This window comes from Salvia miltiorrhiza, chromosome 3 (assembly GCF_028751815.1).
Source record: "Salvia miltiorrhiza cultivar Shanhuang (shh) chromosome 3, IMPLAD_Smil_shh, whole genome shotgun sequence".
Classification (NCBI taxonomy): Eukaryota; Viridiplantae; Streptophyta; class Magnoliopsida; order Lamiales; family Lamiaceae; genus Salvia; species Salvia miltiorrhiza.
In genome coordinates this window covers 61,507,818-61,528,003 of record NC_080389.1, presented here as the reverse complement: position 1 = coordinate 61,528,003, position 20,186 = coordinate 61,507,818, and the positions used below count along the sequence as shown (strand labels likewise).

Sequence of the window (20,186 nt, the reverse complement as noted above, 5' to 3'; positions counted from 1 at the left end):
CATTAATTTGTGTATATATATGTGATGATTATTGGATGCAGTTATTAGCGACTTCATTATCATAATACAATCACAATTTGCAGCCATGGAGAAAAAGCTTTCTTGCATTTTGCTGTATGCATTCCTAATCACCATAACCTTCCCAATGCTTTCTTCTGAATCCAAACAACCTCTGAGTCTTGCAACTGATCAAACTGCCCTTCTTTCACTCAAACATACATCTCTTTTACTTGCAACTAATTGGACCAACTCCACCTCCGTCTGCACCTGGATTGGCGTCACTTGCAGCTTGCGCCACCACAGAGTTGCTGCCTTGAATCTCTCCAACATGGCTCTCTCCGCCACCATTCCACCACAGCTCGGACACCTCTCCTTCCTCGTCTCCCTCGACCTCTCCAACAACCTTTTCCATGGAGATTTGCCTCAAGAGCTGTCTCTCCTTCGCCGTTTGAAGTTCATATCTTTCCGACTCAACAACTTCACCGGAGACATCCCTCCGATGTTGGGTCAGTTACCAAAATTAGAGTACTTGAATTTACGCAACAACAGATTCATAGGTTCCATCCCAAAATCGCTCTCAAACCTCACAAGCCTACAATTTCTTGACTTAACTTACAATTCTCTAAGTGGAGAAATTCCAAAAGAGTTGGGAAGACTTCAAAGTCTACAAACTCTGTATGTTCAATCTAATCATCTCTCCGGTGCTATACCATCAGCCATATTCAACATCTCGACCCTTGTATCTATGGCCTTCACATACAATGAATTGAGTGGAGAAATTCCAAAAGAGTTGGGAAGACTTCAAAGTCTACAAACTCTGTATATTGAATACAATCATCTCTCCGGTGCAATACCATCAGCCATATTCAACATCTCGACCCTTGTAGCTATAGCATTGTCATACAATGAATTGAGCGGAAGTCTTCCAACAGACATGTGCAGTAATCTTCCATTTCTTGCTGAGATTTATCTTTCTGTCAATCAATTGAGTGGCGCGATTCCCACAAATCTATCCCAATGTTCACGGCTTGAGTTGTTGAGCCTCTCTGTAAACTCTTTTAGTGGGGAGATACCTTCAGAAATCGGCTACTTAACATCTCTTCAAGTGTTAGCTCTTGGTGACAACAATTTGAATGGTATGGCTCTAGTTCTTATCACATAAATGTGAGTAATTTCATGACACTTTTTTTTTGCCAGGAATACTACCACATGAGATTGGCCATCTTCAGAGTCTGGTTACTTTTGGTGCTGAAAAGAATGAGATTGCGGGCTCAATTGATTTCAATATTTTCATGAATATCTCTTCTCTGCAAAGCATATATCTATGGCGCAACAAATTTGTGGGGAACCTTTCAAGGGATGTCGGGAATATTACCATGCTAACAAATTTACAGCTCCAGGAAAACCATTTTACAGGTACGACGGAGTAATTTTCATGTAAATTGGTCTGTTCAGCTGCAATATGTGTTTTTAGCTACAGTTTTGAAATCTCATGTTTTGCAGGGATTATTCCTACTGAATTTGGCCAACTTTACCATTTGGAGACATTAGACTTATCATCGAACACCTTGAGTGGTTCGCTTCCACATGAGCTCTTTAACATTTCAACTCTTCGGATTCTTTCACTTGTCGGCAATGCTCTGTCAGGGGTTCTTCCAACCCATTTATGCCATGCCTCTCCCTTTCTTGAACAACTTTATCTTGGCAGTAATTCTATCACCGGAGCAATACCCAACTCCATCTCTAACTGTTCTCAACTTATGAACCTCTCACTTAATGAGAACAAATTCAGTGGTTATATACCTACTCATCTTGCCAAACTAAGACTTCTTCAAAGTCTTCTGCTGTTCAGCAACAATCTTACCCAGGCACCATCTTCTTCCTTCATTACTTCATTGACAAATTGTAGGTCTCTAACTACTTTGTCAATTTCTGATAATCCTCTAAATGGTGTCATTCCAGCTTCTGTCGGGAACTTATCTTCCTCACTCGAAAGATTCTATGCCTACAACTGCAAATTCAGTGGCAGCATTCCTGCTGAAATAGGCAATCTAAGCAATTTGATGACATTGGCGTTGTCAGCAAATGAGTTATCTGGTAATATTCCACTAACTATAAGCCATTTGCATGAACTTCAAGGATTAGATCTTCAAGATAACATGTTGAAAGGCTCAATACCACATGCTATATGTGATCTATTCAGCCTCAATACTTTATTCATGAACCAGAATCAATTTTCAGGCCCAATTCCTAAATGTCTGGGAAATGTCTCTTCTTTAAGAAATCTTGGTCTAGAGTCCAACATTTTGAATTCTAGCATACCATCAAGCTTATGGGGCCTAAAAGATTTGATCAAATTAGACTTGTCCTCAAATTCATTAAATGGGTCACTACCTCTAGAGATGAGTGACTTAGGCGCAGCCATCTATATAAATGTAGCAATGAATCAGTTGTCAGGGTCAATTCCAAGGAATATCGGAAAGTTGCAGAATTTGGTTGATCTGTCTTTGGCAAATAATAGACTAGAAGGTTCTATTCCTGTGTCTATGGGAAGCATGATCAGTTTGGCAAATCTCGACTTGTCATACAACAACCTCTCTGGTTCAATTCCAAAGTCTTTAGAAGCACTTCAACACCTCGACTACTTTAATGTCTCTTTCAATAGTTTGAGTGGAGAAATTCCTAATGGAGGTTCTTTTAGAAACTTCACTATGGATTCTTTTAAGGGTAATGAGGCATTGTGTGGAATCCCCAAGTTCCATGTCCAAATTTGCCCTTCAATTTCTAATCACACATCAAAGAGAAAGAAGGTGGAACGAGCTTCATTTATTGTTTTCGGGGTTGTGGCTTTCATCTCAGTTGTTTCTTTGGCCTTTATAATTGTCAGAAACAAACGGAAAGATAAGATGACTAGAGAAGTTGATGAGTCGATATTCATTGTGCCGGAAAGAATTTCTTATTATGAAATGCTGCAAGCAACAGAAAGATTCGATGAAAGCAATTTACTTGGCACTGGGAGTTCTTGCTCTGTTTATAAAGGAATTCTTAACAATGGGAAGGATATCGTTGTCAAGGTGTTTAATATGCAGCTAGAAGGTATTTCAAGAATATTTGATATCGAATGTGAGATACTACGTAGCATTCGACACAGGAATCTGACAAGCGTCATAGGCAGTTGCTCCAATGAAGAGTTCAAGGCATTAGTACTTGAATATATGCCAAAGGGAAACCTTGAAAAATGGTTATATTCCCACAACTATTGCTTGAATATGATGGAAAGATTGAATATAATGATTGATGTTGCATCTGCTTTGGAGTATCTTCACCACGGTTATTCAATGCCCATTGTCCACAGCGACTTGAAGCCTAGTAATGTGCTGTTAGATGAAGACATGGTTGCCCATGTAAGCGACTTTGGGATAGCAAAGTTGTTATGCGATGGAGATAGCTTTGTGTTAACCAACACGCTAGCAACATTGGGTTACATCGCTCCAGGTGAAGTTAATTTCTCTAAATATATTTATTGCACTTCACTTTCAATCAATTAATTGTGTCTTCCTTACTGCATACATCATGATTTTTGTTGTTCCAGAGTATGGCTTGGAAGGGCTAGTTTCAACAAGGTGTGATGTGTATAGCTACGGGGTGATGTTGATTGAAACTTTTACGAGAAAAAGGCCTAGTGATGATATGTTTTGCGGAGATATGAGCTTAAAGAGATGGGTGGAACTCTCACTTTTGGAGAACCCAGATGAACTGATAGATGCCAACTTAGTCATGAATTGGGAAAAAGAAATGATTGACAAGAATATGCAGTGTGTATCATCCATACTTGAATTGGCTCTTAAATGCTCTGCGGACTCTCCCGGGGATAGAATCAACATGAAACAAGCACATGCAGAGTTGCTGAAAATCAAAAGTCGATTTTCCCAATGAGATTCAAGTAAGCTATTTCAAAGTTCTATGTTATTTCTAAAAGGATATCATATCCCAAATTTTCTATCGCAAAGTTAGCTAATGGTGTCTTCTTCATTTGGTGGCTCTTATGAGGCACGCAGTGTTGATGATTTTGAAGAGGCAGTAATTTGGCTCTGGATAGTGGTGAGGTGGATGACATAAAGAATGGAAAATTTGGCTTGGTCCGTTTGTTGGTTTTTCCTATCGTTGTTAATTCGTTCTTCTTGTTTTTTTTTTCTTTTGTGTTTTTCCCATTGGATTTTCGCCAGAAAGGTTTTAATGATGGTCGGTCCTTAGTTAGTATCCTTGTGCTTTCAAGGGTTTGCTAGGTTTTCTTTTTTCGTTTTTCTCCTTTTATATAATTTCTATTTCAACAACTGATACTCAAGGTTTTTCTATCCCTCTTTCCTCCTTATTTTATGTTCTTGAGTTTACATATAATCTTCTTTGTCACAGCTTTAAATGCAAAATCTTTCTGAAAAACGCCTCTGCCTCACCATTCTCACCAACGAAAACAACCCCTCTCAAAAGAGTTCTGAAAATTTTGATATTCCGCTCGCAGCCGAACTTGCTCAAGCTTCCCAGAAGCGCAAACCCGATCTTCACACGGAATAGAAGGTAGCAGCAATTTATTGTGATACTCATCGAGCACACATTCAATTCGACGTCCCATTGGCGCATTCCGTCGAACATGTAGAGGGCAACTCGGTATATCCCCCCAATTTTACCGCGTAACTCAACTTTTCTGGAATATTAAATACTATTATCGGAAAAGGCACTGAAAACAGTTTCTATGTGGATTTTTTTTTGTATGTTGGTATCGTGGTCATGTTATTCTTTGTTTTTATTTGGGAGATTATTGTTTACATGTTGTTGTATGTAAATTATTAACTCGTTGCATTATTTATTTAGAATATTTAGCATAAACAGATGAAATATAAAAAATGGTTTATGCATGTGTGAATTCTGTGGCTTATGTTTGACTATTCAACTAATTTTTTGTTTAGTGGGATGTGTCTCATTAATTTGCTTGTGTTGCATATGAGTTTTTTCTTTGTTTTTATTGATTTTAATATTCAAAACATATTAGTGATAGTCTTTACCTAATGTAATGTTTTGTTTGGATCATAGCTAAATTAAGAGACCTTTTATATTTTTAATTAATTTATTTCACTTTTTTTTAGAAAAAAAAATGGAGGTTGCTGTGCTACCCATAATCACAATTAGAGAATAAAATCTGGTGTGGATTACTGTAATTTAACAAACTTTGCGTTTGAACATGAACGCCTCCAATACTGTCAGCCTTAATGCAACCAACCCCACTGCCGTCAACCATACACTCTTGTTTATAAAATAATTTATAAGGTTATAAATAAATATTCATTCTTGTTTTCTTTCGTTGAATCAATAGGCATGCTTTTATCATACATTAAGCTTACATATGTATTTTTTTTTTTGAAAGCGGCACAACATTTGTATTAATTATAGGGGATTGCTTTATCGCCAAGTTGGGGATAAGGTGTTGGTCAAATTACAACCTTATCGTCAAACTTCAGTAGCTGGTCGAAGTTCTCCTAAGTTGGCACTTCGATACTATGGTCCATTCACGATCATAGAGAAGATTGGGGCTGTAGCTTACCGTTTGGAGTTGCCGCCTACTAGCCGCATTCACCCCGTCTTCCACATCTCTACCTTGAAACCTTTTAAGGGAGATGGTACTGAGTTGATTTGCCAGTTGCCTCCAGATTCGGTGCAAGCTCAACCAGTAATTACCCCAATCGCAGTCTGCTCATCGCGCCACATGCTCTCTCATGGCAAGGTGCGACACCAAGTGCTGGTTCAGTGGTTCGGCGAACCACCTGAGAGCTCGACGTGGGAGGATTTTGAAGATTTTAAGCGAGATTTTCCCCAGTTTCACCTTGAGGACAAGGATGTTCCAGAAGTGGTGGGGAATGATACACCTGACAACACTACCAGCCCAAGCCCAACCAAGGAAGACGAAGGCCCACGTTGCACCAAGCCCACTCGAGTAACCAAACTCCCCATCAAGCTCAAGGATTACATTTTAGGATGAAAATACCTACTGGTCCCCTCCTCCCTCTGAAAGTTGTTGTTATGGCAGGTCTAGCTGTCGTTTGTTTTTAGCTTAACCGAAGGCCTGTGTGCCATTTAATATGTCTCTACTCTAGTTAATTTGCTTTCTCATTGAATGAAAAACTCAGTTGTTGTTCTGAAATTCTCAGCATTTTCTCTGTTGTTGGAGTCAGAGTTCACTCGAAGAACTCATAGTTGATTAGGAGTGTATCAGTTTGTCATATGATCAGGCAAGCATAAATTAATTTATAAGTGAAACCAATGTAGGTCGCCCTTCATAAAACCAGATATTGGCGAATCATCATAGAAAAGCCAATATCATAATTTGTTCAAGAAACAAAACCCAATCCCAAATTTCAAGATTAAGAGCTATCTGAAATACCCTTAATTAAACTAATTTCTTCAACTATAATTAAACATTCTACAATCATAAACTCCATGACTAATATTGAAAGAAATAAAAATCAAAGGAACAATTTGAAGATGAGAATTTCTTTTATCATACAGGGTTGATGAGGAATTAGTTGAATCTAGCTATCTTGCATTGAGGGGAAAATTGTAGCTATATCGTAATTGCTACAGTACTCAGAAGGATTACAATCGATTGGATAAACATAATTGATTAAATAAATTCCGCTAAGCCCATGATTATCGGTTGAATTATTCATTAAATCTAAGATAATAATATGATTATATTAATATAATATAAAATATGTAATAGGGGTAAAATAGGCAATCCACAAGTTATCCCATAGAGTACGTAGGCATTTTTTCTATTAGTATAGTATAGATATAGATATAGATTTATATTTCAACTACTGATGCTCAAGGTTTTTGTATCCCTCTTTCCTCCATATTTTATGTTCTTGAGTTTACATATAATCTTCTTTGTGGCTTTAAAGGCAAAATCTTTCTGAACAACACCTCTGCCTCACCATTCTCACCAACTAAAACAACCCCTCTCAAAAGAGTTCTGTAAATTTTGATATTCCGTTCGCAGCCGAACTCGATCAAGCTGCCCAGAAGCGCAAACCCGATCTTCACACGGCATAGAAGGTAGCAGCAATTGATTGTGATACTCATCGAGCACACATTCAATTCGACGTCCCATTGGCGCATTCCGTCGAACATGTAGAGGCAACTCGGTATTTCCCCCCAACTTTACCGTGTAACTCAACAATTTGTTATTCTTTTGTTTTCGACACATTATTGGGATCTCTGTTTAATAAAATAGTAGTAATTCCTTGTATTTTCCTGACACCATTAATTGTTGGTTATGCACCAGGAACATGTGGAGGTTCATCTACTAAAAAGAAAGTTGTGTTGAATATGCAGTTGTTTTTTCTGGAATATTAAATAAATTATTATCGAATAAGGCACTGAAAACAGTTGCTATATGGATTTGTTTTTTGTATGTTGGTATTGTGGTCATGTTATTCTTTGTTTTTAGGGGTTTTTGTAAATAAAATCACGAACAATTTTAAATTTGCAATTTTAACGTGACTTTTAAAGTGTGGCGAATTAAATCATCACCTTTTCAATTTTTGCAATTTCATCCCCTCAATTTTTTCCGGCCATCGGAGTGATGAGTTGGAGCTTATGTGGATTATTTTTTTCCATGTAATTAATTTCTAACTAAGATTAAATTGCTGACTAAGATTAAAATAAAATCAAAACCTAATTCTTTTATTTCACTTCTTTTTCGTCTTTTATAAAAATATATTTGATGTGTATCTTAAGTTAAAGATCATGACAAGATCTTCAATTTGATTTAAAATTCATTAAATATGAATTTGAAATAAATAATTTATTATAATTTAAAATTTTAAAGTGATTATTTTTCTCTCTCCTATCTCTTTTACAATATTCTTTATTTTTTTCTCTTTCTCCTTATTTTGTTATTATATTATTTCTATTTGTATCTCCTTCTCCTACAAAATTTATATATCTTCTCTTATCTTTTGATTAAAAAAATATAATATTTATTTGTTGAATTATTTTATCAAAGCATACATAAATATATTTAAATTAAAAATATTAATTAAAAAATATAATGCACAATTATCAACAAATATCGAGACAATATTATAAAAGTATTTATTAATTTTAATTTTAATAGAAAATAATAATCAATAACAAAAAACTTTCGGTAAATTTAATTATTATTATTATACAATACTCATTGAACTTAATATTATACTCCTACTCATTAAGTTGATAAAATTATTACTATACACTATTTTAAATCAAATACTAATATTTAAATTAATATATTTTTTGTTATTAATTAATTTGATTCATAACATAATTTCAAATTTTAAAAATAAATAAATATATCGTGGCCGTGCATCGCACGGGAGGGCGTACTAGTTTAAGGAAAATGGGGGATACTGAAATAAGTTCGACGAAAAAGAAGAAAAATAAAAGAATTAGGTTTTGATTTTATTTTAATCTTAATCAGCAATTTAATCTTAGTCAGGAATTAATTACGTGGAAAAAAAATAATCCACATAAGCTCCAACTCATCACTCCGGTGGCCGGAAAAAATTGAGGGGACGAAATTGTAAAAATTGAAAAGGTTATGATTTAATTCGCCACACTTCAAAAGTCAAGTTAAAATTGCAAATTCAAAATTGTTCGTGATTTTATTTGCAAAAACTCCTTGTTTTTATTTGGGAGATTATTGTTTACATGTTGTTGTATGTAAATTATTAACTCGTTGCAATATTTATTTAGAATATTTAGCACAAACAGATGAAATATAAGAAATGGTTTATGCATGTGTGAATTCTGTGGCTTATGTTTGACTATTCAACTAATTTTTTGTTTAGTGGGATGTGTCTTATTTGCTTGTGTTGCATATGATCAGTTTTTTCTTTGTTTTTATTGATTTTAATATTCAAAAAATATTAGTGATAGTCTTTACCTAATGTAATGTTTTGTTTGGATCATAGCTTAAATAAGAGACCTTTTATATTTTTGATTAATTTATTTCACTTTTTTATTTTAAAAAAAAATATCGAGGTTGCTGTGCTACCCATAATCACAATTAGGGAATAAAATCTCGTGTGGATTACTATAATTTAACAAACTTTGCGTTTGAACATGTTTGGTGGGTCAAAATAATAAAAGATTTTAATTATTAAATTACTAAGAAATGTGATGAAGTAATCTAATCATGAGGATGCTAGTCGATCTCCGTATATATAAACGTAATTAATTTCATCAATTTTTTTTAAAACAATATCTAATCTATTAGAAAGTAAATAGTGATGTTTATATGAAGGGCTGTGCTGCGCTTGCAGTGCTCAAGCGATAAGGGACTGATCCATCAATATGTGGTCGCAAAATGGAACATGACATCCAACGGCCATGATTCAGCGCCACTCCCCAACATCCAACCCACAGCCGTCCGATGCAAATCTGCAATCACAAATTAGAAAGCAGCGGCTGCATGGCATTCTCGAAGGGCCTTTTTTAACCTCAAGTCTAAGTCTTCGTCTTTGTCTCAACCTCAAGTCTTCGTCTTTGTCTTCGTCGTCTCAGTCTCTATAAGTGATCGTATGTTGAACTAGTTTTATTGTGAAGCCGGTTTCACCATGAAAGAGACCACCTCAAAAATAAAAATGAAGGAAATTGTGAAAAACATATATATAGCCCTCATAAGAGTTCTTTACATATCATAGCCCATTTATAGCATCTTGCAATTGAGATGATAATATTCCATAATAATTCAAAAAAATTCGAGAAATCTGAGATGAGTAGCATAGTGTCAAAATATATATATATAGCCCTCAAGTCTTCGTCTCAGTGTCTATAAGTGATTGGGCCGACATCTAAGGAGGACTTGACTCAAACAGAAAAAACAAAAAACAAAAAAGACATCAAAAGCCACATCCATCAAGACTCTCAAGTCAAGAAACTCTTGTAATATTTGTGTATATATATATATATGATGATTATTTCATACAGTTAATTATTAGGGACTTAATTATCATAATACAACTAATTAATAAAAATATTCAAAACTATATAATACAGCATGAAGGAGGCAACTGCCTCTCATTTCATGCTGTAGAACACAATTTTTAAGTCTTCGTCTTTGTCTCAACTCTTCACCTTCGTCTTCGTCTGCGTCTCTGTCTTTGTCTCAGCCTCAAGTCTTCGTCTTCTTCTCAGCCGGGCCAACATTTGTATGGACCACGAGAGAGTAGGGATGGAAATAACATCCAACGACGAACTTGACTCAAACGGAAAAAACAAAAAACAAAAAAGACATCAAAAGCCACACCCATCAAGACTCTCAAGTCTTGTAATATTTGTGTATATATATTTGATGATTATTGGATGCAGTTATTAGAGACTTAATTATCATAATACAGTCACAATTTGCAGCCATGGAGAAAAAGCTTTATTGCATTTTGCCTTATGCATTCCTAATTACCATAACCTTCCCAATGCTTTCTTCTGAAGCCAAACAACCTTTGAGCCTTGCAACTGATCAAACTGCCCTTCTTTCACTCAAACAACACATCACCTCCGACCCTTCTCTTTTACTTGCAACTAATTGGACCAACTCCACCTCCGTCTGCACCTGGATTGGCGTCACTTGCAGCTTCCGCCACCACAGAGTAGCTGCCTTGAATCTCTCCAACATGGCTCTCTCCGCCACCATTCCACCGCAGCTCGGACACCTCTCCTTCCTCGTCTCCCTCGACCTCTCCAACAACCTTTTCCATGGAGATTTGCCTCAAGAGCTGTCTCTCCTTCGCCGTTTGAAGTTCATATCTTTCCGACTCAACAACTTCACCGGAGACATCCCTCCGATGTTGGGTCAGTTACCAAAATTAGAGTACTTGAATTTACGCAACAACAGCTTCATAGGTTCCATCCCGAAATCGCTCTCAAACCTCACAAACCTACGATTTCTTGACTTAACACACAATTCTCTAAGTGGAGAAATTCCAAAAGAGTTTGGGAGACTTCAAAGTCTACAAACTCTAGTTGTTCAATTCAATCATCTCTCCGGTGCTATACCATCAGCCATATTCAACATCTCGACCCTTGTAGCTATAGCATTGAGAGACAATGAATTGAGTGGAAGTCTTCCAACAGACATGTGCAGTAATCTTCCATTTCTTGCTGGGATTTATCTTTCTAAAAATCGGCTGAGTGGCGCGATTCCCTCAAATCTATCCCAATGTTCACGGCTTGAGGTGTTGAGCCTCTCTTACAACTCTTTTAGTGGGGAGATACCTTCAGAAATCGGCTACTTATCATCTCTTCAGCATTTATCTCTTGGTGGTAACAATTTGAATGGTATGGTTCAAGTTCTTATCACATAAATTTGTGTAAATGAGATTTTATTAGTTTTATGACACTTTTTTTGCCAGGAATACTACCACATGAGATTGGCCATCTTCAGAGTCTGGTTACTTTTGGTGCTGAACGGAATGAGATTGCGGGCTCAATTGACTTAAATATTTTCATGAATATGTCTGCTCTGCAAACCATATATCTAGGGCGCAACAAATTCACAGGGAACCTTTCAAGGGATGTCGGGAATATTACCATGCTAACAGAGTTATACCTCTCGGACAACCATTTTACAGGTACAACAGAATAGTTTTTATGTAAATTGGTCTGTTTAGCTACAATATGTGTTTTTGAAATCTCATGTTTTGCAGGGCTTATTCCCACTGCATTTGGCCAACTTTACCATTTGGAGACATTATTATTAGATTCGAACAGCTTGAGTGGTTCGATTCCACATGAGCTCTTTAACATTTCAACTCTTCGGAGTCTTGGACTTACCGACAATGCTCTGTCAGGGGTTCTTCCAACCCGTTTATGCCATGCCTCTCCCTTTCTTGAAAGATTGTTTCTTAGCAGTAGTTCTATCACCGGAGCAATACCCAACTCCATCTCTAACTGTTCTCGACTCACAATTCTCTCACTTGCTGAAAACAAATTGAGTGGTTATATACCTACTCATCTCTGCAAACTAAGACTTCTTCAAAGTCTTGAACTGTTCAGCAACAATCTTACCCAGGCACCATCTTCTTCCTTCATTACTTCATTGACAAATTGCAAGTCTCTAACTTATTTGGATATTTCTAATAATCCTCTAAATGGTGTCATTCCTGCTTCTGTCGGGAACTTATCTTCCTTACTCGAAAGTTTCTATGCCTACAACTGCAAATTCAGTGGCAACATTCATGTTGAAATAGGCAATCTAAGCAATTTGATGACATTGGCGTTGTCGGCAAATGAGTTATCTGGTAATATTCCACCAACTATTAGACATTTGCATGAACTTCAAGGATTAGATTTGTCTGCTAACAGGTTGGGAGGCTCAATACCACATGCTATATGTGATCTATTCAGCCTCAATACTTTAGTTATGAGCCAGAATCAATTTTCAGGCCCAATTCCTAAATGTCTGGGAAATGTCTCTTCTTTAAGAAATCTTTATCTAGACTCCAACATGTTGAATTCAAGCATACCATCAAACTTATGGGACCTAAATGATTTGATCAATCTTGACTTGTCCTCAAATTCATTAAATGGGTCACTACCTCTAGAGATGAGTAACTTAGGAGCAGCGATCTATATAAACCTATCGATTAATCAGTTGTCAAAGTCTATTCCTAGCACTATTGGGAAGTTGCAGAATTTGGTTGATCTGTCTTTGGCAAATAATAGACTAGAAGGTTCTATTCCTGTGTCTATGGGAAGCATGATCAGTTTGGAAAATCTCGACTTGTCGTACAACAACCTCTCTGGTTCAATCCCAAAGTCTTTAGAAGCACTTCAACACCTCGACTACTTTAATGTCTCTTTCAATAGTTTAAGTGGAGAAATTCCTAATGGAGGTTCTTTTAGAAACTTCACTATGGATTCTTTTAAGGGTAATGAGGCATTGTGTGGAATCCCCAAGTTCCATATCCAAATTTGCCCTTCAATTTCTAATCACACATCAAAGAGAAAGAAGGTGGAACGAGCTTTATTTATTGTTTTCGGGGTTGTGGCTTTCATCTCAGTACTTTCTTTGGCCTTTATAATTGTCAGAAACAAAAGGAAAGATAAGATGACTAGAGAAGTTGATGAGTCGATATTCATTGTGCCGGAAAGAATCTCTTATTATGCACTGCTGCAAGCAACAAAAAGATTCGATGAAAGCAATTTACTTGGCACTGGGAGTTCTTGCTCTGTTTATAAAGGAATTCTTAACAATGGGAAGGATATCGTTGTCAAGGTGTTTAATATGCAACTAGAAGGTATTTCAAGAATATTCGATATCGAATGTGAGATACTACGTAGCATTCGACACAGGAATCTGACAAGCGTCATAAGCAGTTGCTCCAATGAAGAGTTCAAGGCATTAGTACTTGAATATATGCCAAAGGGAAACCTTGAAAAATGGTTATATTCCCACAACTATTGCTTGAATATGACGGAAAGATTGAATATAATGATTGATGTTGCATCTGCTTTGGAGTATCTTCACCACGGTTATTCAATGCCCATTGTCCACAGCGACTTGAAGCCTAGTAATGTGCTGTTAGATGAAGACATGGTTGCCCATGTAAGCGACTTTGGGATAGCAAAGTTGTTATGCGATGGAGATAGCTTTGCGTTAACCAACACGCTAGCAACATTGGGTTACATCGCTCCAGGTGAAGTTCCTCTAAATATATTAATTGCACTTCACTTTCTATCAACTAATTATGTCTTCCTTACTGCATACATCATGCTTTTTTTTTTCTTTCCAGAGTATGGCTTGGAAGGGCTAGTTTCAACAAGGTGTGATGTGTATAGCTACGGGGTGATGTTGATTGAAACTTTTACGAGAAAAAGGCCTAGTGATGATATGTTTTGCGGAGATATGAGCTTAAAGAGATGGGTAGAACTCTCTCTTTCGAAGAACCCACATGAAGTGATAGATGCCAACTTAGTCATGAATTTGGAGGAAAAAATGATTGACAAGAATATGCAGTGTGTATTATCCATACTTGAAATGGCTCTTAAATGCTCTGCGGACTCTCCCGGGGATAGAATCAACATGAAACAAGCACATGCAGAGTTGCTGAAAATCAAACGTCAATTTTCCCAATGAGATTCAAGTAAGCTATTTCAAAGTTCTATGTTATTTCTAAAAGGATATCATATCCCAAATTTTCTATCGCAAAGTTAGCTAATGATGTCTTCTTCATTTGGTGGCTTTGATGAGGCACGTAGTGTTGATGATTTTGAAGAGGCAGTAATTTGGCTCTAGATAGTGGTGAGGTGGATGACATAAAGAATGGAAAATTTGGCTTGGTCAATTTGTTGGTTTTTCCTATCGTTGTTAATTCGTTCTTCTTGTTTCTTCTTTTTTCCTTTACCGGTGTTTTTCCCATATGGTTTTCGCTAGAAAGGTTTGCTAGGTTCTCTTTTTCGTTTTTATCCTTTTATATAATTTCTATTTCAACAACTGATACTCAAGGTTTTTCTATCCCTCTTTCCTCCTTATTTTATGTTCTTGAGTTTACATATAATCTTCTTTGTCACAGCTTTAAATGCAAAATCTTTCTGAAAAACGCCTCTGCCTCACCATTCTCACCAACTAAAACAACCCCTCTCAAAAGAGTTCTGAAAATTTTGATATTCCGCTCGCAGTCGAACTTGATCAAGCTGCCCAGAAGCGCAAACCCGATCTTCATAAGGCATAGAAGGTAGCAGCAATTTATTGTGATACTCATCGAGCACAAATTCAATTCGACGTCCCATTGGCGCATTCCGTCGAACATGTAGAGGGAAACTCGATATATCCCCCCAATTTTACCGTGTAACTCAACTTTTCTGGAATATTAAATACTATTATCGAATAAGGCACTGAAAACAGTTGCTATGTGGATTTTTTTTTGTATGTTGGTATCGTGGTCATGTTATTCTTTGTTTTTATTTGGGAGATTATTGTTTACATGTTGTTGTGTGTAAATTATTAACTCGTTGCATTATTTATTTAGAATATTTAGCATAAACAGATGAAATATAAAAAATGGTTTATGCATGTGTGAATTCTGTGGCTTATGTTTGACTATTCAACTAATTTTTTGTTTAGTGGGATGTGTCTTATTAATTTGCTTGTGTTGCATATGAGTTTTTTCTTTGTTTTTATTGATTTTAATATTCAAAACATATTAGTGATAGTCTTGACCTAATGTAATGTTTTGTTTGGATCATAGCTAAAATAAGAGACCTTTTATATTTTTAATTAATTTATTTCACTTTTTTTTTAGAAAAAAAATGGAGGTTGCTGTGCTACCCATAATCACAATTAGAGAATAAAATCTGGTGTGGATTTATTGAATAGACTAGGCTGTAGATTGTAGATGAAGAACTCATGTTTATTGGATATGAAAATCAGATCTACAAGATGTAGAAGCTGCTCTATTTATACAACGAAATAGAAGCTTCAAGAAGATGATTACAATTAACTTGCTAACTACCGTCTACTGTAGCTAACTAACCTCTGCTGTAACTAACTAACAGAAACTAAGGCAACAAAATTAACTTTGCTGCAACATTTCAAATATACTCCAATACACCCCCATGAAACCAGACCTTCATCATGTGCGAAGCTCAACAAGATTTAACCTTTCCCGTAACATACAGAATCGTGTATCAGCTAACGGTTTGGTGAATATGTCAGCTAATTGATCCGTGGAAGGCACATACCCTATGTCCACAGTGCCATCCTTGACCTTGTCACGAACGTAGTGAACGTCGACCTCGATATGCTTGGTGCGGGCATGAAAAACTGGATTCTCGGCCAAAGCGATTGCACTCACATTATCACACCAAAGCTTGTGAGGAGCTGTGATAGGGAGGCCAAGTTCGTGACATAAGGCTTGCAGCCAAACAATTTCTGTAGTGGCATTAGCCACGCTCCGATATTCGGACTCTGCACTACTTCGTGACACAACCTCTTGCTTTTTGGCAGACCATGTAATGAGATTAGGCCCTAAGAAGACACAATGCCCTCCGGTGGATCGTCTATCATCCGGGCAGCTGGCCCAATCTGCATCTGAGAAACCAACAATATGAGATGAAGAGGAAGGATGAAAGGCTAATCTGAGAGAAGCAGTGCCCTTCAAATAACGAAGTAGGCGTTTACACGCATTCCAGTGATCAGTAGTGGGATTTGTCAAAAACTGACTTAGTTTATTGACAGAAAAGGCAATGTCTGGCCTTGTGATAGTGAGATATTGCAATGCTCCAATAGTACTGCGGTATAGAGTAGGATCAGGAAAGAATTCACCATCAGTTTTGGAAAGCTTAGCAGCTGGAAGCATAGGCGTAGGGCAAGATTTGCTGTCAACCATCTTTGTTTTAACCAAAAGCTCATGAAGATACTTATGTTGGCATAAGTAAAAACTCTTGCTGTGATGAAGCACTTCAATTCCCAAAAAATAGCTAACACCCCCAAGATTTTTAACTGAAAACTTCTTGTGAAGATGATCAATAACAGAGTTGACAATAATAGGATCATCACCAGTAACTAGTATATCATCAACATATACCAAGATTAGAGTAAGGGCAGAACCTGATTTCTGATAGAATAAGGAGAAGTCAGCAGTGGACTTTTGAAAACCAAGACTGCAGATTTCAGTAGTGAGGGTGTCATACCAGGCCCGAGGAGCCTGCTTCAAGCCATATAAAGCTTTCTGCAACTTACAAACATAATCAGGGTGTTTAGGATCCTCAAACCCAGCTGGTTGAGCCATATAAATCGTATCAGTTAATGCTCCATTTAAAAACGCATTATTCACATCTGTTTGTTGTATAGACCACCCATGTTTTGCTGCAAGTGAGAACATTAACCTGATAGTGGAAGCTTTCACCACTGGACTGAAAGTTTCAACAAAGTCGACCCCAGCCATTTGTTCGAAACCCCGTGCTACCAATCTAGCTTTCAACTTGTCTAAGGTGTAATCTGGATTGAGTTTTACCCTGAATACCCACTTATTACTGATAACCTTTTGAGTAGGGTCAGGTGGAATAAGTACCCACGTGCCTTTGCCCAATATAGCATCAAACTCTTGAGCCATAGCATCATACCAACCATTATGAGACAGAGCTTCCTCCAGTGTCAAAGGTAAAGCAGGAATAGACTTGTGAACAGGAGGTCCATCAAGTACAGCTATATATGCTTTAGGTTTGAAAATACCATTTTTAGATCGTGTAACCATGGGATGAGTATTAGAGGGGGGAGAGGAAGCTTCAGCAGCAGATGGACTAGACATATATGATGCTAAGGGAATAGAGAGATTAGAAGTGTCTGTGACAGAAATATCTAGAGGAGAAGAAGCAGGAGAGATATCAGGAAATGTAGTGGCAGGAATACCTATGTCAGGAGAAGTAGTAGGTGTAGCAGACTGAGGATGAGTGAGAGTGTTAGTGTGAGTGGATGGAGTGAGAGGAGTAGATTCAGTTGAATTAGAGCTAATGGCAGGAGAGAAAGGTGTAGTGTTTGAGATGATGGGAGAAAGACTTGGGAGTGACCTAGGGATAGAGGGAGACTGTGAAGCAGATGAAGGAAACAAGGATGTATATGGAAACTCAAACTCATTAAACTTGACTGTATCAGCTATGTAAAGTCTGCCACTTGAGTGTAAACACTTACAACCTTTGTGATGAGCACTGTAGCCTAGAAAAATGCACTTTGAAGACCTAAACTGAAGCTTATGATTATTATATGGTTTTAAGTAAGGAAAGCAAGAGCAACCAAAGACATATAAGGAGGTGTAATCTGGAGCTTTGCCATTTAGTTCTTCCTCAAAGTTTTTCGGCAGTTTCAAAACTGCCGAAAAACTTTTGGATGAATTGAACTTTCAATCATACAAGCTCTGATACCATATTGAATAGACTAGGCTGTAGATTGTAGATGAAGAACTCATGTTTATTGGATATGAAAATCAGATCTACAAGATGTAGAAGCTGCTCTATTTATACAACGAAATAGAAGCTTCAAGAAGATGATTACAATTAACTTGCTAACTACCGTCTACTGTAGCTAACTAACCTCTGCTGTAACTAACTAACAGAAACTAAGGCAACAAAATTAACTTTGCTGCAACATTTCAAATATACTCCAATAGGATTACTATAATTTAACAAACTTTGCGCCTCCAATACTGTCAGCCTTAATGCAACCAACCCCACTGCCGTCAACCATACACTCTTGTTTATAAAATAATTTATAGGTTATAAATAAATATTTATTCTTGTTTTCTCTCGTTGAATCAATAGGCATGCTTTTATCATACATTAAGCTTACATATGTATTTTTTTTTTGAAAGCGGCACAACATTTGTATTAATTATAGGGGATTGCTTTATCGCCAAGTTGAATTCCAAGTTGGGGATAAGGTGTTGGTCAAATTACAACCTTATCGCCAAACTTCAGTAGCTGGTCGAAGTTCTCCTAAGTTGGCGCTTTGATACTATGGTCCATTCACGATCATAGAGAAGATTGGGGTTGTAGCTTACCGTTTGGAGTTGCCGCCTACTAGCCGCATTCACCCCGTCTTCCACATCTCTACCTTGAAACCTTTTAAGGGAGATGGTACTGAGTTGATTTTCCAGTTGCCTCCAGATTCGGTGCAAGCTCAACCAGTAATTACCCCAATCGCAGTCTGCTCATCGCGCCACATACTCTCTCATGGCAAGGTGCGACACCAAGTGCTGGTTCAGTGGTCCGGCGAACCACCTGAGAGCTCGACGTGGGAGGATTTTGAAGATTTCAAGCGAGATTTTCCCCAGTTTCACCTTGATGACAAGGTGGTTCCAGAAGTGGTGGGGAATGATACACCTGACAACACTACCAGCCCAAGCCCCACCAAGGAAGACGAAGGCCCACGTTGCACCAAGCCCACTCGAGTAACCAAACTCCCCATCAAGCTCAAGGATTACATTTTAGGATGAAAATACCTACCGGTCCCCTCCTCCCTCTGAAAGTTGTTGTTATGGCAGGTCTAGCTGTCGTTTGTTTTTAGCTTAACCGAAGGCCTGTGTGCCATTTAATGTCTCTACTCTAGTTTGCTTTCTCATTGAATGAAAAACTCAGTTGTTGTTCTGAAATTCTCAGCATTTTCTCTGTTGTTGGAGTCAGAGTTCACTCGAAGAACTCATATTTGATTAGGAGTGTATCAGTTTGTCATATGATCAGGCAAGCGTAAACTAATTTATATGTGAAACCAATGTAGGTCGCCCTTCATAAAACCAGATATTGGTGAATCATCATAGAAAAGCCAATATCATAATTTGTTCAAGAAACAAAACCCAATCCCAAATTTCAAGATTAAGAGCTATCTGAAATACCCTTAATTAAACTAATTTCTTCAACTATAATTAGACATTCTACAATCAGAAACTCTATGACTACTATTGAAAGAAATAAAAATCAAAGGAACAATTTGAAGATGAGAATTTCTTTTTTCAAGGATTATATCTAACACAAGGTTGGCAAAGCATATGTATTTTTTTTTTGAAAGCGGCACAACATTTGTATTAATTATAGGGGATTACTTTGCAACTCTAAACGATCATTATGGACATAATATGCAATGGCTAAGGAAAGGGGCGTACAGGGTGAATAAATTTCTTGACGGTGCATTCATTAGCTATCTTGCAACAATAATTTAATGCCACCCTTGGCACCTCCAACCATGTCAACGATTTAGGCCTAATTGCACTGTTTAATGAGCTTTAGGGCTAGGTCCACTTAATAACTTATAATTAGGACTCTTATGTATAGAATTAGGGGCCGATTCATTATAATTATTCAACTCTATAATTGTATAACTCCACAAATAGTAAATTCTCTCGGATTTCTCTCCGTGGACGTAGATCTTAACGATCAAACTACGTTAAATACTTGTGTTATTTTTATATTTTTATATTATTAATGTTGAGATTAATTCCACACTTATCAATTATATTATTAATATTATTATTGCACCCATATTTGTAATAGTATAAATAAAAAAAATAAATTATTTGCTTAGTTAAAGGTTATGTGTTTTTTTTCAATATAACACAATAATTTTTATTTATTATTTTAACACAATACAATGTTAATTAATATAT

The 20,186-nt window shown here is 36.9% G+C and overlaps 2 protein-coding genes across 11 annotated transcripts; both read left to right on the top strand.

The window, feature by feature from the left end:
- Positions 1–33: 33 nt before the first annotated feature.
- Positions 34–19,178, top strand: LOC131015197 (probable LRR receptor-like serine/threonine-protein kinase At3g47570). Of its 9 annotated transcripts, none has more exons than XR_009098480.1 (7): positions 34–1,136; positions 1,198–1,416; positions 1,504–3,495; positions 3,593–3,943; positions 4,059–4,139; positions 7,052–7,196; positions 18,425–19,178. XR_009098480.1 is itself a non-coding variant. In XM_057943472.1 (5 exons), the coding sequence occupies exons 1-4, from the start codon at positions 86–88 to the stop codon at positions 3,934–3,936; spliced, it is 3,606 nt and encodes a 1,201-aa protein (XP_057799455.1). In that variant the 5' UTR covers positions 34–85; the 3' UTR covers positions 3,937–3,943; positions 4,520–4,665. The 9 variants fall into 9 exon arrangements, 2 of the variants coding, with proteins under 2 accessions (XP_057799455.1, XP_057799454.1); XR_009098474.1 differs by having other exon boundaries at positions 18,399–19,178; XR_009098477.1 differs by having other exon boundaries at positions 4,051–4,139; positions 18,399–19,178.
- LOC131015198 (receptor kinase-like protein Xa21) lies at positions 10,429–19,178 on the top strand. 2 transcript variants are annotated; one of them, XM_057943473.1, is made up of 5 exons: positions 10,429–11,370; positions 11,445–11,663; positions 11,739–14,177; positions 14,293–14,373; positions 14,713–15,110. In XM_057943473.1, the coding sequence occupies exons 1-3, from the start codon at positions 10,449–10,451 to the stop codon at positions 14,168–14,170; spliced, it is 3,573 nt and encodes a 1,190-aa protein (XP_057799456.1). In that variant the 5' UTR covers positions 10,429–10,448; the 3' UTR covers positions 14,171–14,177; positions 14,293–14,373; positions 14,713–15,110. The 2 variants fall into 2 exon arrangements, with proteins under 2 accessions (XP_057799456.1, XP_057799457.1); XM_057943474.1 differs by adding an exon at positions 18,198–19,178 and having other exon boundaries at positions 10,430–11,370; positions 11,739–13,730; positions 13,827–15,390.
- Positions 19,179–20,186: the final 1,008 nt, after the last annotated feature.